Source organism: Tupaia chinensis, unplaced genomic scaffold, assembly GCF_000334495.1.
Source record: "Tupaia chinensis unplaced genomic scaffold, TupChi_1.0 Scaffold138665_1, whole genome shotgun sequence".
NCBI lineage: Eukaryota > Metazoa > Chordata > Mammalia > Scandentia > Tupaiidae > Tupaia > Tupaia belangeri.
In genome coordinates this window covers 648,509-649,351 of record NW_006198557.1, presented here as the reverse complement: position 1 = coordinate 649,351, position 843 = coordinate 648,509, and the positions used below count along the sequence as shown (strand labels likewise).

General features: G+C 55.8%; 1 protein-coding gene across 1 annotated transcript in view; it reads left to right on the top strand.

Moving 5' to 3' along the window:
• Window positions 1-843, top strand: part of DNM2 (dynamin 2) — a 53,423-nt gene that overhangs the window by 37,210 nt on the left and 15,370 nt on the right. The window contains exon 14 of the mRNA XM_006161586.3: window positions 142-193. Within this exon, the coding sequence (XP_006161648.2) occupies window positions 142-193 (52 nt within the window). The remainder of the gene's footprint in view (window positions 1-141; window positions 194-843) is intronic.

Here is an 843-nt window from a genome sequence, read left to right as displayed (position 1 = left end):
CCTTGGGAAGCTCGTTGCGTATTTGCCCATAGCTGGTCTGTTGGCTGCCAAGGTAGAGAACCCTGTCCCCTCCACCCCCTGCCCTCGCCCCCATCTCTCTGGCGTCTCACCGTGTACCCCTTCTCTGTGCTCCCCTTTCAGCGCCCAGCAGAGGAGCACGCAGCTGAACAAGAAGAGAGCCATCCCCAATCAGGTAACCCACCCCTCATGGCCGCGCGCCCCACCCTGGGGAGGGCGGGAGGGCACCAAGGGACGGCCAGGTCCCAGTGCTGGCACCTGGCAGTAAACTGCTCTGCAGACGCTGGTACCTTAGCCCCAAGGCTACACACCCTGGAGTCCACATAGGTATTCAAGTTTCCAGAAAAAACTGAAGCTTTATCAGGGCCTAGGGACAAAGGTCACCCACCCAGAAATCCCTCCGTCAGCCTAGGCCGGGGTTAGAACTCGTACCTCATTAGAGGCCCTGGTGAGAATCACTTGGAGTCTTTGAGCAACGTGGTCTTTCTAAGCAGCAGCCCCAGTGACCAGGAGCTTTAGGTGGGAGCCATCTGGAAGCCGAGTGTCATCTAGGGGCGGGGGGAGTGTGGTTTGGTGCCCCCTACCCAAAGAGCTTTGTCCTTTGACCTCTCAGCCTCAGCTCAGTGCCTCGGGATATGTGAAGGGCTTTGTAAATGTCACTGTTAGGTACCTTTCTGATTTTTTATGTTTTAATTTTTTTTTCCTTAAAAAAAAAAACAAACACAAATGATCTTTGCCGAATTTCTGCCAATGTCCCCCTCCTCGTCTCCACATCGGGCGGGGGGGCGGGTGGGGGATCTGCTCTCAGTCTTGCACGGTGCTTGG